This window comes from Geotrypetes seraphini, chromosome 3, assembly GCF_902459505.1.
Source record: "Geotrypetes seraphini chromosome 3, aGeoSer1.1, whole genome shotgun sequence".
Lineage (NCBI taxonomy): Eukaryota > Metazoa > Chordata > Amphibia > Gymnophiona > Dermophiidae > Geotrypetes > Geotrypetes seraphini.
Window position 1 is genome coordinate 322,261,322 of NC_047086.1, and position 21,964 is coordinate 322,283,285.

Below are 21,964 nucleotides of genomic sequence, written 5' to 3' on the forward strand. Positions count from 1 at the left end.
GTAAGCACATGGGATCTCTTAGAGAGAGGAAGAGATAATGATTACTGCGGATGGGCAGACTGGATGGGCCATTTGGCCTTTATCTGTGTCATGTTTCTATGTTCCTACATAACCTGAAAGTGATGATTTTAACAGCTATGCTGCAGGAGCCTAAAAGAGGTCTTCATAGGTTTAAAGTCCCAGAAAACAAATAGGCAAGCAGCTAAAAGGATAGTATATGTTGAAGCAGACACGATGAGGATATTAAGCATCTTTCCTTTAGAATCATAAATAAAGGAGTGCCCAATATGGCTGTGTTTCTCCCAGGGCAATAAAAATATCCAGGTGTGTATAGGGATCAGGCAAGGCATGAGCTCTCATTTGAGTAGATTATGAGTATAGTTTTTATGTTTACTCATATGAGTTCATTTCATAATTTAATATGTTTTGAATGATTTATATTTTATAATTAATATTTATTATGTTAACATATGTTTTAAAATTTTCATTTTTTTAGCCTATCCTTCCAAAGGAGCTCAGAACAGGTTATAAATCAGGTACTCAAGCATTTTCCCTATCTATCCTGGTGGGCTCGCAATCTATCTAATGTATGAGGGTGAATCAGAAATTAAAGGGAATTGTTAAATTACGTGATAACCAGAACAGAGCTAGCGATATGCAACATATGTACTCGTACATTGCCTGTTGGATAGTTCGTCCACAAACAGTGCCGCGCTTAGCCTTTAGTCATATGGCAGCCATGAGGTCATAAACATGGACGCTTCATTGCAAGATTGCACCATCAAATAACAACGTGCATTAGTATGCTTTCTTTCAGCAGAGGGAGTAAAACTTGTGGAAATCCACCATCGGATATTGACTCAGTATGGACATAGCACCATGAATCAATGAAACATTTATGAGTGGGTAAAATGGTTTAAAACGGGAAGAAGGTCGTTCTGGTCACCCATCAACATTGTGCACACAAGGGCACATTGACAAGGCTGATGCCTTGTGACGGATAACGGTGTCTCAACTGGTGCAAATTTGGATATCAGCAATGGATCTGCATTTGCCGTAATGCATGATGACCTGAGACACAGGAAAGTCTGCACACAGTGGGCTCCCAAACAGCTTACTGATCTGCCCAAGCAACAGCATGTGGAGGTTGCAACCCAGTTCCTGAGACAGAATGAAGAAGATCCGAGTATTCTGGAGAGAACTATCACTGGCGATGAGACATGGGCACATCACTGCAACCCGCAGAGCAAAAGACAAAGTACGATGAAGTAAAGGAAGCGGTGTTCACCTGGCTTCAGGAGCAGACAAAAACTTCTTCTCTGCAGGAATGCAGAAGCTAGTTGAACAAAACAACCAATGTGTCATCTTGTATGAGAAAAACAGAACAAAAAGACCCAATGTTCCACAGAAAAAGGAGCAATTCAAATAAAAACAAATGGTGGAAGACGCAATGTTCTTGTCTGTCCTTTTATTTCTTCCAAAAGTCTTCAAACAGTATTAAAACTTGTCCACATTGATCGTATGAAAAACAAACGGTCCGTTTGTTTTTCATACGATCAATGCGGACAAATTTTTAATACTGTTTGAAGACTTTTGGAAGAAATAAAAGCACAATCAAGAACATTGTGTCTTCCACAGTTTGTTTTTATTTTCATCTTGTATGGGTACTATGTGAAAAAGTGATATGTTCAATTGCTCACAGTTGCTTCTATTAAAGCCGTTAAATGTAATTTTCCTTTACTTCTTGATTTACTCTCCTACTTGGGGCAGTGGAGGATTAAGTGACTTGCACAGGGTCACAAGGAACAGCACAGGGTTTGAACCCACAACCTCAGGGTACTAACCACTACGACACATATGTTTATTCATATGTTTCACATTTATCATCTACTGTGTGTTTATTTATGGTTTAGATTTTATGATTCTAACCATTACACTTCTCCCTTCGTATTCGCGGTTTCAGCAATCGTGGTTTTTCGATTGTTCATGGTTTTTAGCTTGCTGGCTCCTCCAACCCCCCCCCCCCCCCAATTACATCAGCTTGCATAGAGAAATCGCCGATTCCAAGCGTTTGCAGAGAAAATAGCTGATTCCCAGCACTTTATTCACCGTGTTTTGCCTCTCCTTCAGGAACAGGCCAGGTCTCCCACCATGTTATTCGCGGTTTCGCCATATTCATGATGGTTTTTAATAGAAAACAGCGAATAACATATGAAAAAGTTATTCACGGTTTTTCTGTATTTGCGGGTCTGTTAATCCCCTATCATAGCAAATACGGAGGAAAAGTATTTATTTATTTGTTTTACTAGCATGTGTACTGCACTGAAGTAGCCCTAGTGAGCGAAACATGGCAATGCCGGGAACTCTTTTTTTTTAAATTCTATGATAAAGATCTTTGATATTCTAGTTATGCCTGCTTTAACATCATTGGTTTATACCTTTAAATATTATGGGGAAAATTCTATAAATGAGGCATAAAATTAGATGATGATAATAATTGGCAGTCATTGATATTCTGTAAAAGATACTCCTGGATGTGTGCTCTTTTTAGTATAGCATTTATCTCCAAATTCCAGGCACAACTTTGGGTACGCGGACTTATGCCAGCTGAAACCTGGCCTAAATCCTGGCACTCAAGTTGGGGCGCAAATCCCCAATATTCTATAGCAGTGGTTCCCAACCCTATCCTGGAGGACCACCAGGCCAATCGGGTTTTCAGGATAGCCCTAATGAATATGCATGGAGCAGATTTGCATGCCTCTCACTTCTATTATATGGGTTAATTGGGTTTTATAAAGAGTGTTTCACTGTGAAATGTAAGAAGGTATTAATGTTAAAGGGTGAATGGCTTAGGATGTTTCATAATATGCTATTTGCCATGCCTAGCACGTAGCAGAGTGATCACGAACAGAACAGAGAAGGTTATCATGCCGCTGTACCGGGCCATGGTATGCCCTCACCTGGAGTACTACGTCCAGCACTAGTCGCCGTACATGAAGAAGGACACGGTACTACTCGAAAGGGTCCAAAAAAGACCGACTAAGATGGTTAAGGGGCTGGAGGAGTTGCCGTACAGCGAAAGATTAGAGAAACTGGGCCTCTTCTCCCTCGAACAGAGGAGATTGAGAGGGGACATGATCGAAACATTCAAGGTACTGAAGGGTATAGACTTAGTAGATAAGGACAGGTTGTTCACCCTCTCCAAGGTAGGGAGAACAAGAGGGCACTCTCTAAAGTTGAAAGGGGATAGAACGCTATTCCAGAAGCTGTTATAGGGGAAAACACCCTCCAAGGATTCAAGACAAAGTTAGACAAGTTTCTGCTGAAAAAGAACGTGCACTGGTAGGGCTAGTCTCAGTTAGGGTGCTGGTCTTAGACTAGAGGGCCGCCCCGTGAGCGGTCTGCTGGGCATGATGGACCACTGGTGTGACTCAGCAGTGGCAATTCTTATGTTATGTTCTCTTTTTTTTCTGGAGCCATGTGGTAGCTTACCCACGTTCATCCTTTCATTCTCTCTGGAAAACAACTCCCCAATCCCTATATGTCCTGTCTGTCAGTCCATATTAGATTGCAAGCTCTTCTGAGCAGGGACCCTCTATTACATGTTAAATGTATAGCGCTGTGTACGCCTTTCAGCACTATAGAAATGATAAGTAGTAGTAGTAGTAAAAATGACTGGATAGCCACAAACAAGCTATTTAGCTGTTTGGCAGCCATTTTGGCTGCTTAAATCATTCTAAATATAGGCCAATTTGTTTTTCTCTGTTTTCATTTCAAAATAAAATACATCAAGATAAAACATGCTGTTTGACATTTCTTTTTTCCACATCAAATGACAAACTTATTCCTATCATTTGCATGAGTAGGAGACTTGTGCACAGACAAGGTGCTTACCTGCAGGAAATATTGTAGGCTAGTACCTTGGCCTTCAAAAGCTTTATACTCTAAGAATATACATCACTCTGCTACGTGCTAGGCATGGCAAATAGCATATTATGAAACATCCTAAGCCATTCACCCTTTAACATTAATACCTTCTTACATTTCACAGTGAAACACTCTTTATAAAACCCAATTAACCCAAGGCAAACTTTCATCAATGTGCCTGGCCTACTATTAAAATAGCAAATCATTTAAAAATAGCTCTCAGACCTCTAACTCTTGGAAATCTTCCTCTTCTTCCACATCATAAGACAGCGTGTGAATTTTAATATCATCAGCTGACAGGTCGATGAATTTTCCGTCGGGGTACTCCAGGCTGTCTTTGGTGGGAGACCTATCTTCAATGAAAGTAGTTTCACAGCATTCAGAGCTCAGGTTCTCCCCCCAAGAACGTAGCATGTTTTCTGAGTACAGGATAATGTTGGGGCGATAGTGGGACTCCACAGTCTGTTGAAGCATGCTTGGATCAAGTAGCTGTTGAACAGGGTCATTTCTACTGTTATCCCGGCAGGTCTGAGAGGCCATATTTCCCACTATATGATTCTGATATTGTGGAGTTGGGTAAACCGATACCATACCGTCTCTGTTCTCTGTCAAGATATTCCTTGTGTTGATTAAACCATTTCTTTTGCTGGATTCACTAATTTTATTATGCATTAGTACACTGTTCTGTTCAATTAAGCCATCCATATTGTTTTTCTTCTTTCTGGAGTGTAAGTAAGAAATGCAGGTCACATTTGTCTAATGGTTCCCATTTTTCTGAAAACAGAAAAAAAAAAGCAATATTAGAAAAAAAATGACAAGGTCTGAGCAAAATGTCACTTTATGTCAAATAATTTTAAATGCAGGAACAAAAGTAAAACTTAGAAATACATAGTTTATGAACTTCATTAAACACAAGTAGTTTAACCCATTAAACTCAGTACTTTAAGCAAATTGCCCTCAAAAGCATCAAACAATTCTGAGTACAATAAACAGAAGAAATGAAAATAAAAACAAAAAACCTCCATGCCAGGTCCTCCAAGTATGTATCAAGCTTGCCAAAAACTGCATATTTGAAAACCAGGATTTTGAGTTTGATACGATCGGACTCCGCTTTATCTCTTATATCAGACCACACCATGCAGTGATCACTGCCACCCACGTGAGCACCCACCCAGACATTAGACACAATAGGGCCAATCAGACTGTGGAAGTTAGCTGGACTGACTCTCAGAGATATTCAATGCTGGGCCATTTCCGGTGACCAGCATTAAAATATCCAGTTTGTTTTTGAACACTCTAAACATATCCCCCCTTTACTAAACTGCGGCCCGGAACACTAAGGGGGAAATTCTATAACCAGCACCTAAATTTAGGCGTCGGTAGGCACCCTGCCAATGCCTAAGCAATTGAAAAATGCAGACAAAAATGGCAGTGTTGAAGTGCCTACTGATGCCTAACTAAAAGGCGGCTGAAATGGCTGCTGGAATTGCGGATAGGTAGCCGCTTTAGGCCACGAAACGCCAAAGTAGGCATGGCCAATGCCAGAACTGGCATTAGGCGGGCTAAAGCAGCTACCCAGCCACAAATCACACCAAGATAAGTGGCTGAAATGTAGGCCTGGAAAACCCTGGCCTACATTTCAGCTACCTATCTTTGCCGCTAGACCGCAGCAGCCGATCGAGACAGCAATGTGATTCAGTGCATTTACCACAGCAGCATTGCTACCGTGGCTTTGTAAAAGTTGCCCTAAGAATGTTACATAGATTAAGAACCCTTTTTATCAAGCTGAACTAGAGGTTTTTAGCGTGAGTCAGCGCGGTAATTACTCTGATGTTCATAGAATTCCTATGAGTATCGGAGCACTTATCTTACCAGCCCATGCTAAAAACCTCTAATGCAGTTTGATAAAAGAGGGGGTAACAGATTACCTGACATAAAGTAATTTCAGGAAAGTGATCCAGCCCCTGCATCGTCTACTGTAATTTTTTATTATTTAGTGCATCGAAGAATATGATTTAAGCTATTCAAGTGGTGCAGAATACGACCGCTAGGATCATTTCAAGAAACTTATGTTATATGGATCATATAACACCAGTCATAATTTCCAGAATGGTGTGTGGGGTGGGGAAGAGGCCTCCCCCAAAATTGGTGATCTGTCTGTAATTAAAAATGTTTCTTTAAATCTCCCTCCCTTCCCCCCACCCTCCCCAATGGGACCCTGCGGCACGATATCTTCAGCTCCGGACTCCCCCACACTTACCCCCCTGGGTCGCTGCTATTTTAAATGTTCCAGCAGCCGCGGCATAGTGTCCTGGAGATGAGCCTTCTGCCGTTGCCTGCCCCGTAAGTCATAATTCTGGAGCTGCCCGCTTAGGTGGGAACAGGAAGTCGCTGCTGAATTAAGACTTCAGGGGCAGGCTGACAGCAGAAGGCTCATCTACTGAATGCTGCGCCATGGCTGCCGGAACATTAAAATAACAATGACCCAGAGGGGAGCAGGTGTGGGGGAGTCCAGAGCTGAAAAGATCATGATGCAGGGTCCTGCTGGGGGGCAGGAAGGAAAGAAGAACATATGCTGTACGCAGAACTCGCTGGACCATAATGGATCCTTGAGGAAGGCATGTTGTCCAAAACACGGACCGTGTCGGGTCCCCTGGTTGGCTTTAAGGTTGTATATGTTACTGCATTTTTTCTATTAATAAACAACGCCTGCATCTTGTACATTATCTGCAGTTTCTTTGTTTTTTCGCTTTAAGAAGGCCATGGAAACACAAGAGCACAGACAGAAAGAAGTGCAACCAGAGACAGTGAAATGATGATTAGATTACCAGAAAATAAAGGTAGGGAATATGATTTTATTTTCAATTTACTGATTGAAATGTGTCAGTTTTAAGAATTTATATCTGCTATCTATATTTTGCACTGTTCAGAAAAAAATTAATTTCTTTCTATTTCTCAGGTGTTATAACGCATGTAGAGTCTGGTATCTTAGGGGGTTTTGTTTGTGTATATTAGTACTTTTAGTTTGTTGTCCTGTGTTTGCATAGGAGTTATTATCTGTGTTCTGCATGTGTGACCAAGGCCAGATGTTCTGGTAGAAATGAATGTTGAGAAGCATACAGTGTGCTTTGTGTAGTTTAATTTTGTGGTTAACCATTATGTGTTGTTAATAAGATTATGCTGTGTGTATATTTGAAAAAATGAAGGGGAAAAATGGTATTACAATTAATACTATCATTATTATGGGGGTGGGGTCAGGGGCAGAGCTTGGGTAGGATCAGGGGTGGAGCTTGGGCTGAGATTTTATTCCACCCCCCAAACAAAAAAGCATTCCGCTGCCTATGACACCAGTTATATATGGATCATATAACATTAGTTTTAAAGAACCTACATTGGTAACCAATCCAGCAAAGGATTATGTACAAGGTTATTATTAGTGTTTAAGGCAATAAATGATTCCACTTCTGTGATACTTGCTGCCGGTTTAAAATTATATCAACCCTCAAGGACTCTGAGATCTTCAAATCAGGCTAAAATGGATGTTACCTCAGTGCAAATTGTAAGAGTAGAACATTATCAAGCATCTATTTTTTTTTTTTTTAATAATGGACCTCAAAGTCTGGAATGCATTATCCAGTGAATTGAGATTAACACACAATTTAAAAGAATTTAAAAGAGGTTTGAAGACATTGTTGTACCAGTAAATATATGTAATTTAATATACTGCAATATAATTAGATATAATACACTTATGGTAATAGCTATCTGAGAGATATGTAGTGTATGTTTATTTTATTGTGAATGTATTTTGTAATCTGCTTAGAAAGTTTGATAAGTGGACTATAAATGTTTTGGATAGTCTCTATTTAGTTCACTCATTTGAACTAAAAGTCTATAGACTATACTATGGATGAGAGTACCGTATTTTCATGCATATAACGTGCGCGTTATACATGATTTTACAAACCGTGCATAACCTTGTGCGTTATACGCGTGAGCGCGCTATATAAAATTTTTTTACATAGTTCCCACCCCGCCCAACGCCCGATTCATCATCCGGAAGGACCGCTCGCACTCCCACCCCGATGGACCACTCGCACTCCCACCCGAAGAACCGCAGCCTCCCCCCCTCCCCCATGGAGAAGCTGTCTACCTTGTTTCCGGATGCCAGTGAGCCCAGCTGCTTCCTCTGCCGGCGGTCCTGCCCCTTCTCTGAGCCCTGCTGCGCTGCTTCCTCTTCCTCTAGGAAAAGGCAGCATCTTAAACACTGCAGTGAGCACTAGAACACCAACACATACATTGTAAAACTAAACAAACCAGATCCTGCACAGTCAATTGATCCTGTACAGTCGATGCTATCAGAAAGCCATGTCCCTTTCATACACACAGACAGATACACCTTTGCCCAATATGGAATAATCACAAACGAAAAATAGAAATATGTAGACAAAAGTTAAACTGAACTGCCAAGAAACCAGACTCTGCATACAATGCAACACCACAACACCACAAAAACAGTAATACATGTCCTCTAATACTGTGCAAAATATAAAGACAGTAGATGTAAATTTGAAAACTGATATATAACAATCACCACTTTACAAATTAACAAATAAAAATAAAACAAATAATGAGAAATATGAAAATACCATTTTATTGGACTAATCCCTGTAAGCTCGGTCCTCATCCCCACAAACCACCTGATTCCATCCACACAAGCCTTGAATTGTTTTATATTGAACTTATTATATTAAAGTATAAAAAGAAACAATATTCTGTACAATTGTCAATTTATAAATCAGCGTCTTCTCCCCACTCTCTCTTCCCCATTTCCCTTCAGCGTCCTCAGCCCACTCTCTCTCCACTTTCCTTCAGCGTACGCACATAAAAACAAGCAAGTAATTTTATATCATTTTCATTCTATTCATTCATAGAAATTAAAGTCTACATAATGCCAGTCACATAACAAAACATGATTTTACAAAAATAATTCCCTGCAGTCAAGCCTGCAAGGATTACTAGATGTCTTTCAGCAGCTCCCCTCCCTCCCTCCCCATTATCTTCGTGGCCAAGTCAAAATGATCTACCAACAATAAAATTTTAAAAACACAAAGCACGCTGTACGCAGAGAAAATGTTAATTATCATTTAAATTCCGCGGGTTTTCAAAGAGGTCAAGGCAGATGACTTTATGCAATGTCACCTCAGTAACAACTCTACAAAAATAGACAAATATACTCCCTCCCTTTTTATTAAACCGCGATAGCGTTTTTTAGCGCAGGGAGCTACGCTGAATGCCCCATGCTGCTCTCGACACTCCCTGCGCTAAAAACTGCTATTGCAGTTTAGTAAAAGGGGCCCATAGTGCAAAATATAGACAGCATATATAAATTCTCAAAACGAACACATTTTGATCACTAAATTGAAAATAAAATCATTTTTCCTACCTTTATGTTTGGTAATTTCATCAGTCTCTAGTTGCACTTTATTCTTCTGACTGTGCATCCAATATTTCTTCCCTTCTTTCAGCCTCCTGTATGCTTCCTCTCCTCCAAACTTCATTTCCTCCCCCAACTTTTTCTTTGTTTCATTCTGTCCCCTTCTTTCTTTCTCTCTCCATGCCCCCTTTCTTTCTGTATGTCTGTCTTTCTCTCTCTCTCCATGCCCCATTTCTTTCTTTCACCCTGCCCCCTTCTTTCTTTCTCTCTCCATGCCTCCTTTCTTTCTCTATGTCTGTCTTTCTCTCTCTTTCTCCATGCCCCATTTTTTTCTTTCTTTCACCCTGCCCCCTTTCTTTCTTTCTGGATCCCTGTCCCCCCCCTTGCTTTCTTTCTGGCTCCCTGGCTCCCCCCCCCCGTTCTTTCTTTCTCCCTTCCCTCCCCCATGCCACCGCCGCTACCACTACCATGCTGCCACCACTGCCGGGGAAAGGCTGCCACTGGCCATCGGAAACAGGCCGACGCTGACTTCGCCGACCAACTCTGGCTGCCCGACGTCAATTCTAATGTCGGAGAGGACATTCTGGGCCAGCCAGGCAGCGATTGGGTGGCCCAGAATGTCCTCTCCGACGTCAGAATTGACGTCGGACGGCTAGAGTTGCTCGGCTCGGGGAAGAGAAGCAGCAGGGAGTGAGAATTTGGCGCCGGCTTCTTTCTTTCCCCAGCGGCAGCATATTCCCCGGTAAGTGGCCAGCTGAACACCCCCTCGGGCCTTGCACCTGGGGCGGACCTCCCCCCGCCGCCCCTCCCTTGGTACGCCACTGGTAAGTAATAAAAGGTTAGCTTTCATAACCTACAAAAGATTGCAGAAAGAGGAAGACAGGCAAAAATATCTGGAAAAGTTAAGAGAGGCTGATCGTATAGTCAGGAAAGCAAAGATGCAAATGGAAGAAAAAATAGCTGACACAGTAAAACGGGGAGACAAGACATTTTTAGATATAGTGATAGGAAGAAGTGCAAAAGTAGGTGAAGGGGAGAAATACGAGCAGAAGCTGATAAAGAAAAGGCTGAATTGCTTAACAAATATTTCTGTTCTATGTTCACAACTGAAGTGCTGGGAGCAGGACCACAGAAGACAAATGCAAATGTAGATGGAATAGTGGTAGACCCTGATCAATTTTCAGAGGGTTGTGTTCATGAAGAGCTATCTAAATTAAAGGTAAAGAAAGCAATGGGGTCAGACAGTGTACATTCGAGGGTGCTGAAGGAAATTAAGGAAGTTCTGGTGACTCTGCTGATTGACCTTTTCAATGCTTCTCTAGAGTCAGGAGTGGTACCGGAGGATTGGAGAGGGCGGATGTGGTCCCTCTCCACAAAAGTGGAAGTAAGGAAGAAGTAGAGAATTTAAGGCCAGTAAGTCTGACATCTGTGGTAAGCAAATTCATGGGAATGCTTTAAAAAGAAAAAATGTTGAAGTTTCTGGAATCCTGTGGATTACAGGACCGGAGGCAACATGGATTCAATAGAGATAGGTTTTGTCAGACAAATCTGATCAATTTCTTTGACTGGGTGACCAGAGAATTGGATAAAGGGTGTGCGCTAGATGTGGTGTATTTAGATTTTAGCAAAGCCTTTGACAGTGTTCTACCCAGACGTCCAGTAAATAAACTGAGTGCCCAGGGATGGACCTCATAGCGACAGGCTGGGTCAGGAACTGGTTGAGTGGAAGATGACAGAGGGTACTGGTCAATGAAGATCACTTTGAGGAAAGGGATGCTACCTGTGATGTGCCTCAATGTTCTGTTCTTGGGAAGAGATGGCGGAGACTGAGACTGTATCTGAATTCAAGAAAGCGTGTGGGATCTCTTAGGGAGAGGAAGAGATGATGGTTACTGCGGATGGGCAGACTGGATAGACCATTTGACCTTTATCTGCCATCATGTTCCTTTGTTTTTAAATTTTAGGAACATTAATGATTTATTGATTTATTTATGTAGATTTATATCCTTTCCTCCTCAAAGAGCTCTGAACGGGTTACAGTTTGGATTCACAGTGTTACAATGTAGGGTTTATATAAGTGTACTGCAATATATGTTCAGATAAGATTACTTACTTATGCTGGTGAAGGGTTGAGAGAGTGACTAGGCAGCTTTTCTAAAGTTAAGAATTCCTTTAAATGCTCTGATATGAAGAGGTAGGCTGTTCCAGAGGTTTGGTAAGAAATGAGATTAAGATCGTTTCCAGGCTATCTGGAGTTGGAGGGAGTGTCCTGATGGTGTATGTAGGCTTATTTCATCTTGGGAGCGTAGCACTCTTTGGGGTGTAAAGAGGAAGTTTGTTTGAGAAGTATTTGGGTGTCATGTTGTAGAGAGATTTAAAAGCCAACATTAGGTCTTTGAAAATGCATCATTTGGTTATGCTCCTCCTCTGACCATGCCCACTTTTCAGATTCACACACTAGATCTAATGCATAGCACTTTATATAATGCGCCTACCAAGTTGTGCAAGTAACTTTTAATTAATGCCAATTATCCTCCATTATGAAGTGTCGATTGCCATTTAACGGTGCCAATTAGGTTTGTTAAACAATTATGTGCTTGCATATTGGCAGTGCGCACCAATTTGCATGCAAAACTTAAGGCGCCATATACATAATTTGGGGGTTAGTGTACATTTTGGGGGAAATTCTATAAGAGGCACCTAAAGTTGGGTGTCTAACTTAATTAATATATTGGCTTCAATAATGAGCTTTAAGAAGATCATAATTGAAAAAAATAAAATTTAATTGAGAAATAGGTGCCAATCTTCTTAGGCATGATTCTACAAAAGATAGGTGCCCTTCGCATGGCACCTTTTGGCACCTAACACCAGATTAGGCATGTTTAGGGGTGGAGAAAGACAGGCACCACTAGGCTTGATTCTCTAAAGGACTTAGGCCTACATTACAGGTAACTATGTTTTTTTTACAATTGCCAAAGGCAGGTAAGGTAGATATGCTAACTAGTTAGTGCAAGAATATCCAGTATCCATCCCTGACACACCCCATTAAAAAAAAAAAAAATCCAAAACAATATTTAGTGAATAGTTAGTGCATGGCAATGTAAAAATTAATAAGTGATGTTATAGCGGATCCCAGGTTAAGCCATTTTTTACCAGGGCTGTGGAGTCAGAGTTGGAGTCGGAGGAAATTTCGGGTACCTGGAGTCGGAGTCAGAAGTACAATAAACTGAGGAGTCGGAGTCGGAATATTTATCTACCGACTCCATTTTTGAACTTGGCATACCAATCACGAGCGATTCTTTCAGCTATAGCACCCACTATATACACAGCACAAATGTTGCGAGCAGCTTCTGCTGCCTTAGAACCTTGATTAAAAGCAAAAAGAAGGTGGTGTCGAAAATGCTCATTTCTCTCAACTTGACATTCCATTTTAACGATCTGAAAATTAACCAGTGCTGTGGAGTCGGAGTCGGAGTCGAGGAGTCGGAGTCGGAGGAAATTTCAGGTACCTGGAGTCGGAATCGGAGTCGGAGTCGGAACATTTATCTACCGACTCCACAGCCATGTTTTTTACTCCACTGGCACCTAATGCAGCTTAGTAAAAAGGACCCCTTTCTGCTCTTATTTAACCACTTAATAGGCTGAATATCATCACTAAGGGTTCTTTTATCAAGCTGCGGTAGGGGTTTAATGCGTGTAATACCGCGTGTTAAACCACCTGCCGTGCTAGCCGCTAGCGCCTGCTCAATGCAGGCGTTAGTTTTTTAGCCGGCCGTGGAGGTTAGCGCATGATGAAATGTCTGACGCGCTAACCCCACTAGCGCGGCTTGATAAAAGGACCCCTAACTGGTTAAGTTTTGGATCTGTCCAAGAAATGGCCACAGATCACCCAGGCAGTAACCGGAAAGTGCTAAGGTCAGAGCACAACTCAGAATATTAGTGGCTGGCCTGTTCACTATGGGTTGTGAGCAAAATCACACTGAATATTAACCCCTATAGATTTTTTTGTTCTGTTGTTCAAATAATTTAGAATAAACAGCCACTAACATATTCATTTACATGACAGACAGTACATCAAATATTACAAAATGCTGGCGTACCACTTGAGGAGTAGACTGACTAAAGGTCCATGGTCAAAAAATCAAAGCCTGCCTTAGTAAAAATCATTATCAGTATAAAAACTCTTGTAATAATATACTGAAATATTTTATTTAAAAGATAAAAGTCTTCTGCTCAAATTCATAGCATAATCTAATTATTTAAATGGAATGAGTTTCATTAATTTTCCAAAAGTGCATCCTCTTCCAGTTTATTTTCAGCTGACCTTCTGTGATCTCAGCATTCATCATCGGCCAAAAAAGATTTAAGAATGGAGTGTTTTCAGAACTATAGGTCCCAGTAAGAAGGAATATATTACTCTTATTGATGTTCTGTAGGATCATGTACTTAGGGGCCCTTTTTCTCTCTTCCTTTTTCTTTTAGCTTTCTTCAATTTATTTTTCTGCCACTTTGTCCAGATTTAATTCATTCTTACTTCCTAGTCTTTAAGTTCCCTCCTTTTTCTTTTTTTTTTTATAAATCTTTATTGAGTTTCAAAACCAACAAAAATGCAATACAGTTCCCTCCTTTTTACTGTGTCTACCTGCAGCTTTCCATCTCTTTCCCTCACTCTAGCTCTCCTATTTTATATTCCTTTATTCCTAGGCTTTCATTAACTGCCAGCATTTGCCTCCTCTCTCTCCCCTTTCTTTCCCCTTCCATCATTGTCTCACTCTTCTCGTCCCTTTTCTATCCAGTATCTGCACCATCTATGCAACAACTGCCTCCTCTCTCCCTCTATCCATCCAGAACCGCCACTCTCTCTCTACACACTCTTCCATCAGTATCTTCCTTTTCTCTCTTCTCCCACTTCCACACAAAGCCTGCCCCCTCTCTCCCATCTCTCCTTTCTGTCTCCTCTTTCACTTCCCCCTTCCATCATCTCCCTCCTGTCTCTCCCATCTTCTATTCAGGCCTCTGTCTCCCTCTTATACAGCCTCTTCCCCCACTGTATCCCCTCCCCTTCCATCAACATTTTCCTCCTCTCTGTATCTTTCCCCTTCTATACAATGTCTGCCCCCTTTCTTACCCTCATCTTTCCATCCAGCATCTCCCTTCCATTCCCCCTTTTATCATCTTCCTTCTCTCTGCCCCCTTCCAGGTTCTATTCTGAATCTGTCTTCCCTACTTCTATACAGCATCTGCCCCCGCCCCTCCCCTTCCATCAGTATCTTCCTCCTTTCTGTCTGTCTCCCCTTACATTCAGCACTGGCCACTTATCTGTCTGTCCCCTTACTTCCTTACAGCATTTGCTTCTCTCTCCTTCCCATCCAGTGTCTCTCCTTTCAGTTTCCCCTTCCATCATCTCCTGCTTTTAACTTTTCCCCACACCATCTGCCTTCTTTCTCACCCCTCTTCCATCCAGTATCTGCCCTTTGTCTCTCCCTTCTATATAGCATCTGCCTCCTCTCTCCCTTTCCATCAGTATCTCTTTGTGTCTCTCTCCCTTCTTTCCATATAGCATCAGCCCTGTCTCTTTCCATCCAGCATTTTCCTTTCTTTCTCTTCCTCCCCCTTTCATCACATTTCCCTCCTGTCTCTTCTCCCCATCTGACACCCAGCTGCTGTTGCTGCTTCTGTTGCACACCAAGAGCAGCACTTCCCCACCCCCTCCCACATTCACCCTGGCCACTGCTATTACTTCTCCTTCAAATGAGCTGCAGCAGCGGCAAAACAGCCTACCTCATTCTTCCACAGGCCGCACTCACAGCCTCGGTATACACAGCTGTTGGTCATGCCACTCTGATGTCCTCTTCCAGTTCTGGGGCAAAGCCAGCCTCCAAACATACAGAGGCTACTGGTGTGGCCTTACAGTGGAATGATGCAGGCTGTTTTGCCACCGCTGCTTATATGGAGGCAGCGGGAGGGAGGTGGGGAAGTGCTGCTCTTGGCTGCACAGCAATCCAGAACTGCTGTGCGGGGATGTAAAAATAGGTGCACAGCCATGCAGCTGAGCATCTTAGAGGGAACATTGTTACCGCAAATTTTGAAGGGCCGTGGCCTCCAATTCTAACACCTATTAATGTACTTTAAGTACATGCAATGATGGTATGGTCCTATGTGGACTCTTTTCAGCATCATAAGCACCCTTTGGGAAATTTCTGGATTCCAACATTTCCCATGTCATAATTTTGAGAGGTCACGCTTGAGATCTTTATGACAGCTTTTAGGCATCTTGGTTGGGGGAGAAAGAGGGCAGAGATATGTTAGTTTTACAGTAGACTTACACATACCACCCTGCTGTCACAGGCTCTGAACATTTTCATAAGTGTATATTCTCACTTCCATGACTCATCCAAAATTACATTATCACTTCCATGACTCATCCAAAATAGTACTGTAAGCCTATTGCAAACAAGGAAAGGCAAGGGATGTCTTTTCAAGCAAAAAATTATTTATTAGAAACAGTAGGAATCTACTATTTCTAATAAATACTTTTTTTGGTTGAAAAAACATCCCCCTTGCCTTTGCTTTGTTTATATCCAAAGGCAAGGGGCTCTTCTGTTTGCCTGTTTGTACTGTAAGCCTATTAGATACATGGAGCCCTATGTTAGATAGAATGTATTTGTAAGGACAAAAGAAATAATAAAAAAAAATCCCACTTAATATCTACTATAAATAAACATATCAAATCACTTTCATATCTTATAAGGTTGAAGTACACAGTCATTTTACCACATATTCTTCCAAATCAAGGTTTCAGGCCTACTTTTCTTAAATTCTTAATGAATATTCTTGTGTGTGCTCTGGAAGATCATCACGCCATAGCTCATATTGTCAAATGACACAATCCTAAAGGAACCCTGACACAGTTCACTTTAAGAGAAATGAGTCTCATTGATGGGATATCAGTATACCTAGCTATAACCTATTCAGGAGGGACAGAGATTGCAAAACAGGTGGTGGAATAGCTCTCTAAGTAAAAGACAACATTAAACCAGCTGGATTGCAGGCTATGTGAGAAAAAGAGAAAGCCCTGGAGATTGTGTTGGAAAGAGGAGCTAGTACCGTATTTTCACGTAGATAACGCGCACCCGTGTAAAACGCGCACACGGGTATAGCGCGCGGGAAACACAAATTTATGTAAAGAAATTTTTATATACCGCGCTCACGGGTATACCGCGCATGCCGCCCCGACTCTCCTCTGGCTACCCCGACTCTCCTTTCACCCGCCCTGACTTTCCATTCACTGCCCCGGCTCTCCTCTGGCTGCCCCGACTCTCCGTTCGCTACCCCGACTCTCCTTTCACTCGACCCGACTTTCCATTCACTGCCCCGACTCTCCTCTGGCTGCCCCGACTCTCCGTTCGCTGCCCCGACTCTCCTCTGGCTGCCCCAACTCTCCTCTGGCTGCCCCGACTCTCCTCTGGCTGCCCCGATTCTCCTTTCACCCGCCCCGATTTTCCGTTCACTGCCCTGACTCTCCTCTGGCTGCCCCGACTCTCCGTTCGCTGCCCCGACTCTCCTCTGGCTGCCCCAACTCTCCTCTGGCTGCCCCGACTTTCCTCTGGCTGCCCCGATTCTCCTTTCACCCGCCCCAATTTTCCGTTCACTGCCCTGACTCTCCTCTGGCTGCTCCGACTCTCCGTTCGCTGCACCGACTCTCCTCTGGCTGCCCCAACTCTCCTCTGGCTGCCCCAACTCTCCTCTGGCTGCCCTGACTCTCCTCTGGCTGCCCCGACTCTCCGTTCGCTAAATTGAATGTAAGGCTTGGAAAAATTATGTTAGAGGTCTCTTCCTATTTTGATTTTAGAAAATTGTTAAAGACTCAACTCTTTGATAGGCTGGTATCTTAATGCATTCTGCTTCATTTATTCAATCAAGCTCCTTATATTCAACTTGATGTATTTTATCTGTTCTATGTATTACTTCTTTCCCTGCCATGATGGTATTTTCTGCATTATATTGTACATGCTTTCTGTCTTTATCTGTTTTTAAGTCCATTATTCTAATTCGTATTTTATCTGTATCCCATGTATTAGCTCACCTTGTTGTGAACTGCCTAGAGCTTTTTCGGTATGGCGGTATATAACAATAAAATTATTATTATTATTATTATTATTAAGCTGTCATCAGTTCTAGTTGTGTAGTGCGGATTTAGCGCACGCAAAAAATCTGCGTGCGCTAAAAATGCTACCGCAGCTTAGTAAAAAGAGTCCTTAGTGTGGTTGAAAACTACAAAAAGACAGTAAACAAGTCCCCAAACCTTTCCCTTTACAGAATACTAACTTAGTGCCGATCATCTTAGTGCCATTTATAGAATCTAACTTAATATATTTTACCATACATCCTATGCCTAATTTTTTTTCATTTAAACCTTATGCACTGTTCTTTCATATTTAAAAGCGCTTTATGACAAATTGTATACTTTAAGCCATGTAATTGTGCTCTTAGATATAAAAATCAATCTATGCATTAATGAACATGCATCTTTGCATATTATAGTGTATGTATGTGACTTCAGGAAACATGAACAGTATACTGTCTGAATTTAATGATCAACTACACTTCTCCCTCCGTATTCGCGGTTTCGATTATTCATGGTTTTTAGCTTGCTGCCTCCTCCCCCCAAATTACATCAGCTTGCATAGAGATATCGCTGATTCCAAGCGTTTACAGAGAAAATCACTGATTACCAGCACTTTGTTCACCGTGTTTTGCCTCTCCTTCTGCCATGTTATTCATGGTTTTCACCATATTCACGATGGTTTTTAATAGAAAACAGCAAATAACATATATAAAAGTTATTCGCAGTTTTTCAGTATTTGCAGTTCTGTTAATCCCCTATCACAGCGAATATGGAGGGAGAAGTGTATGATAATTTTAGCATCAGCGATTTTTGAAAACACATTCCTCCATGTGTTCCTAAAACATTCCACTGATTGTTAGGGATCTGACAAAAATAGCAGGAGGAAAGAGATCAAATTAATTTGTGACTGGTCACAACTTCTTCTTTATGGAAAGAAAAATTACATTTTTTTTTTTTCCTTTTTTCAAAAAAACACAAGAAATCTTTAGGCGCAGTGGTTCTGTTTTTTTCATCGCTGAAAGGGATGACTATCTCCTTTGGGCAATTCAAATTTTACTTTGAAGATGAAGAGCCACTGCTGTACTTCAACCATACTTCAGCACAGAGCACTTCCTTTGAACATTGCTACCACTGTGCTTCCTTCCTGTTGGGTTAGAAATCAAGGTTAGATGAATTAAACAGAAGAGTATCTCAGGGGCCTCACCATTCTGAGTATATGATGTTGTATGAAATGTTAAAACAGCAAGGCAAGGGAAAGTATTAGGGAAAAAAAGATGAAAAAATATAGAAGGATATGGAACAGAAAAGTTAAAGCAAACTAAAAAAAAGTTGGAGAAGCCTTTTCAAGTGTATATGTCAGTATATGTGCACAAAGAGGGTAATTCTAAACTAAACTAAACCTTAGGTTTGTATACCGTGCCATCTCCACAAGCGTAGAGCTCGGCACGGTTTACAGGGTTAGGTTGAAAAGGAGCTACAATGAAGGGTTATAGGAAAGAAGCTAGGAAGATAAAGAGGGACAGGGTACCAAAGAGCGGGAGGTGTTAGATTTTTGAAAAGAGCCAAGTTTTCAGGAGTTTGCGGAAGGATTGGAGGGAGCTTGAAATTCTGAGCGGGGATGTGAGGTTGTTCCAGAGTTCTGTGGTTCTAAAGGGGAGGGATGTTCCTAGTTTTCCTACGCGGGATATACCTTTTGTAGAGGGGAATGATAGTTTCAGTTTTTGGGAGGATCTAGTGGAATTAGGGTTAGAGGAATTCCAAAAGAGTGGGATAACGGGAGGGAGGATGCCATGCAGGATCTTGAAAGCTAAACAGGCACATTTAAAGAGGACTCTGGAGTGAACTGGGAACCAGTGAAGTTTGAATAGGAGTGGGGATAATTCTATAATTCTATAAGGAGGTGACCAAGATTTAGGGCTCCTTTTACTAAGGTGCGCTAGCGTTTTTAGCGCACGCAGGAAATTACCACGAGCTACGCTTCTAGAACTAACGCCAGCTCAGTGCTGGCATTAAGGTCTAACACGCGGGGGCAATGTAGCGTGCGTTATTCTGCACGTTAAAGCCCTAATGCGGTTTAGTAAAAGGAGCCCTTAGTACCAAAAATGCACATAAATAACCTTAATAGTACCCTTTATGCGGCGTAGTGATTAGAGCTATAGCTTCAGCACCCTGAGGTTATGGGTTCAAATCCCACCCTGCCCCTTGTGACCCTGGGTGAGTCACTTAATCTTCTACTGCCTCAGGTATATTAGATAGACTGTGAGCCTGCAGGGACAGATAGGGAAAATGCTTGATTTGTAACCCGTTCTGATCTCCTTTGGGAGAACAGGCTAATAAATAAATAAATAGGCTAACAAGCTACTGACCTTCAATATAGTTGGATGCTAACAACCAAAATATTGATGTTAATTTACACCAATTATGATTTGTGAATGCATTCATAAAGCCTTTTATACCAGTGTTCTATGCTTTTTATCTTCATATGGCAAATTGTAACTGTAAACTGTATATGATGTATATTGGTATTAGATCCCTAGTGTGTGTTGTTAGGATAAAAACTTGTATTGTAACTATGGCAAATTGTAACACATTAAGAGGTTCATAATCAAAACAAAAATAAGTCTAAAATAAGTCTACATCGGCACTTGTACGACCTAAAAGACAGGTCACCCAAGTGCTGATAATCGAAACGGGTTTTTAGATGTATCCACTCTGAATGCCACTGTGTGCCCAGAGCTCAAAGGGCGTTTTGGGAGGAGTGGTGAGTGCGGGAGGTGGGCGGGATGTGGGTTGACCTAGACCAGGGGTGTCAAAGTCCCTCCTCGAGGGCCGCAATCCAGTGAATATGCATGAGATCTATTTGCATGCACTGCTTTCAGTACTTATTCATTGGGGAAATCCTGAAAACCCGACTGGATTGCAGCTCTCGAGGAAGGACTTTGACATCTGTGACCTAGACTTAGTCATCCTGCAGGGATAATCAAAAGTTTAATGAGACTGGTTAGACGGAACTTATACGTTGTGACTTAGGCGATCTAAAAACAGGTATAAGTGCCCAGAAGGTATCCAAAGTGACCAAATAACCACTGCAGGGACTAAGTACAAACCCCCCCACACACTCCCCCAGTGATCACTGACCCCCCTCACACCACCATAAAAATCGGAATAAAAACGTACATACCTGCCTCCAGAACATCAACACCTGGTATAGGAAAGCCTAGTAGAGCTACACAAAGGTGGCTTAAATAGTCTGGGAGGGAGGTGGGCTAGTGAACCATAGAGAGGAGAACCCAGGCCCATAAGCCACTCTAACCACTGCATTCATGGTGGAAAATATGAGCCCACCAATCTCCCCCCCTCCCCAAGCCCTACTGTACTGCCATATGGGTGGCATCTGCAGTCATAAGGGCTATTTGAGTTGTAGACAGGTGGGTATAGTGGGTTTGGGGGGCTCACCATGACCTGCAAGGGAGTTGTGGTGAGATGTTTATGTGGCACCTTTTTTGTGAGGTCCACTATTCTGTTCCCATATCTGGGTGTCCAGTCTATCACTTTGCTGGCCCCTCCCACATCCAAAAGGTCTAGTTCTGGGCATTTGGGACGTCGATTAATTTTTGGTCAAGAAAGTGGTATAAAGATAGATGACTTGGCAGCAAATATATTTTGAATGCATTTTTCGAGAATGGATTTTAGATGCTGCCAACTTTGGGCAACTAGCACTCTAGGCCTAAAGCAGACTTACACCTTTTTATTATTATTATGTTAAGCTGTAACCCTTTCTGAGTTCGTTGTGGAGAATGGGATAGAAAACAAAGGGCTCCTTTTACTAAGCCGTGTTAGGGCTTTAATGCGCAGAATAGCACGCGCTAGACCTTAACGCCAGCATTAAGCTGGTGTTAGTTCTAGAAGCGTAGCGCATGGTGTAGCATGCGGTAATTTCCTGCGTGCGCTAAAAATGCTAGCGCACCATAGTAAAAAGGAGCCCATAATAAATAAATAAATATTTGATTTCTTTATCTTCATTTCTCCTTACCAGGTCTCAATATGAGAATTCTTTCTATATTACTTTGGCTAATCATGTTCACCTTGAATTTGTTTGTTAGTCTGCATTTATTTCTTAGACCATCTTCTCTGAAATCTCCTTCCAGCATCACCCTGTGTCCAGTCAAATTACACAATAAATTCAAATCTAGCCTTAAACCATTATTCATGAAATCTGATTCTTCATGTTTGCTTTTGTCTGTCTATGTTCCATGATTGATTGAACGTTTTATATAAAGGCCCATATTTTAGAAGCAACCCCATGGGTAAAATGCAGCATTTGTTGTTGTTGCTCAGAAAGCAAATAAAATATTAGAAATTATCAAGTAAGGAATGGAAAACAAATATGAAAATGTTATCATGTATCACTCTATGGTGCAACCGCTGCTCGAATACTGGTCGCCATATCTCAAAAAAGATATAGCAGGTGT

General features: G+C 41.8%; 1 protein-coding gene across 1 annotated transcript in view; it reads right to left on the reverse strand.

Moving 5' to 3' along the window:
• SYNDIG1 (synapse differentiation inducing 1) overlaps nucleotides 1–21,964 on the reverse strand; it is a 311,029-nt gene that overhangs the window by 152,674 nt on the left and 136,391 nt on the right. Inside the window, exon 2 of the mRNA XM_033939815.1 lies at nucleotides 4,153–4,701. Within this exon, the coding sequence (XP_033795706.1) occupies nucleotides 4,153–4,632 (480 nt within the window). The 5' untranslated portion in view covers nucleotides 4,633–4,701. The remainder of the gene's footprint in view (nucleotides 1–4,152; nucleotides 4,702–21,964) is intronic.